At 39.2% G+C, this 2,224-nt stretch overlaps 1 protein-coding gene across 1 annotated transcript in view; it reads left to right on the forward strand.

Moving 5' to 3' along the window:
• The window catches only part of LOC107086010 (pleckstrin homology domain-containing family A member 5-like), a 190,532-nt gene that overhangs the window by 174,017 nt on the left and 14,291 nt on the right, over positions 1 to 2,224 (forward strand). Inside the window, exon 22 of the mRNA XM_015376728.1 lies at positions 353 to 468. Coding sequence (XP_015232214.1) covers positions 353 to 468 — 116 coding nt within the window. The remainder of the gene's footprint in view (positions 1 to 352; positions 469 to 2,224) is intronic.

Below are 2,224 nucleotides of genomic sequence, written 5' to 3' on the forward strand. Positions count from 1 at the left end.
GGTGTCTGTTGCAGCCGCCATGTTAGATATCTTCCCCCATGATTCTGTAAACGGAACTCATCCATATTTCAGCCTCTAGGGGCGTAACCTGGAAGTCACAGGATGCTCCCCAAGTGGCAATGCCGCACGGTCACTAAATGAAACAGACTCCATCCACGTTTTGGAATCTGATAGCAAAAAATATAAGACCCGCACATTGAGAAGTCAGTGAGTTACTTGTAAAGATAAGCCCACATTCACCCCCTCTAGATTAAATCCTCAAAGTACCAGAAATATGTCTGATCAAGTAAGTCTCATATCTGTTCTGTTGCTTAACAACAACTTTTATCAACTCTTTCTCATATCTGTTTAGGCATGTCCTACCCCGTTGGCATCGTCCCACCCAGAACCAGGTCCCCAGTGCCTGAGTCTTCCTCCATAGCGTCCTACGTCACTTTGAGGAAAAGCAAGAAGCCCGACCCCAGGACGGTAAGTGGCTTAATGTCAAGCGCCATCTTAATTGAGTTGAAGTTGTGCAGCAGGGCAGTCAACACATGGCCAGGCTGTTACTCATGCGCTAAAACCAGGCTTTCATAAAATAGATGCTAAGTGAGGTTTTATAGGCTTTCCAGCCTCAAACTATCATCTTACATAAACCAACCATATCATTAGTGCACCGCGCTGAAGGGTGTGTCCTCTTTCCAGTGTGTCTGCATTGGTTTCTGTTTAAAGAGAGATGAAAATATAAATTCAATCTCTCCTACTTACTTACTTCTTTGTTTTTTGTTGATCTAAAGGCCATTTACTCTTTCAGATTGTTTCTTAATGCAGTAAAGTTTGTGCTTGGATTTTAACACCAGGTCCACATCTGTGAGTCCTTCAGCAAAGCATAAACCGGAAAATTAGCGACTTCACATCATCAGCCCCTTCTATTGAGGCATTAATAAGCCCCCAGCCCTCAGAGTGCAGCCATGCGTGTCTGTAAGAGCGTGCCAGCATGCAGGAGTCAGGCTGTTCGGGCTGCAGATCAGCCAGTTTGCAGAAAGTAAAGAGTTTAAGTCGTGGAACGGTCAAGGAAGTCTCTGTTTTCTGCATGCAAACCATATTTGGGGGTAACTTTTAGACTAAATTCAACCATAGCCAATTTCACAGTTAAAACAGCACCATGGGATCTGACCTAACTAGAGTGTGACACCATTTGGCTTCATGCACTCTTTGAGCATAAGTATTTAAAAAAAATCATGGCAGCTGCATATTCAATGTCGAACATCTTCACTATTTTACTATACTTACATAATATTTTTGTAAATAGCTTTCTACTTTGGGTTGCTGTGAATCCCAGTTGAATAACCTTGTGCTAATTTTGGACTAGTTAAAATTACTCCTTCGCAGCCATCAAGTACAAATTCGCATGACGACATAAAACCGTCTGCACTATTTCACTGAGAGTTTTATTTTTCCCACACACTTTGAAAGCACCTCCTCCAAACAGGATTATTGTCACGCATGCAGACTAAACAAAATATGGCTACAGCAGGTGTTTCAGCTAAGCAATATACGGCAGTGGTTTGGATTTCATGCCGTGGACATTAAACAAAATGCGCTAATTTGTACACTGCAAAAACAATGTAAATCTAAATTAGTTATTTTTTCTTAAAATATGTAATTTTTTTTCTTGAATTGAGGAGGTAAGTGAGACACTTTGCCAATGGAACAAGAAAATTTACATTTAAAATAAGAAAAAATAACTGCCTTGTCTTATTTAAAATGCATATTATCTAATTATCTTGTTCTAAGAGTAAAAATACTCATTCCATTGGCAAACGATCTTATTTACCTGCTCAAATTAAGAGTAAATTCCCTTAATTTAAGAATTTTTGTACTTATTTCTAGATTGTTTTTGCAGTGTAAGACTAAAAACCATTGCTGTAAAATGTAGGAGTACAAATTTATTCCACATCCTAAAAAGTAATCTGCTGCAAAATGAAGAACATTGTAAACCCTGCATGTGAGCGTCTCCCCACTCGGATATTAAAACGTTCGATAAATCAGCTGTGAAGCCGATGGCGTCGTCCTCGTCATTTGATAAAGCGATCCCATATGAGAGAAAAAGAAAAAGATGGAGGGAAATCAGTGACAATATTTATTACGTTTTTTCAATGTTTTTCAGATGCTCTAATACCTGTGATGTTCAGATTTTTTTACAGGCGTTCTTTAACTTGGTAATGGTCTCAAATGTATAACT

The sequence above is a fragment of the Cyprinodon variegatus genome, unplaced genomic scaffold, assembly GCF_000732505.1.
Source record: "Cyprinodon variegatus isolate N-32 unplaced genomic scaffold, C_variegatus-1.0 Scaffold140, whole genome shotgun sequence".
NCBI lineage: Eukaryota > Metazoa > Chordata > Actinopteri > Cyprinodontiformes > Cyprinodontidae > Cyprinodon > Cyprinodon variegatus.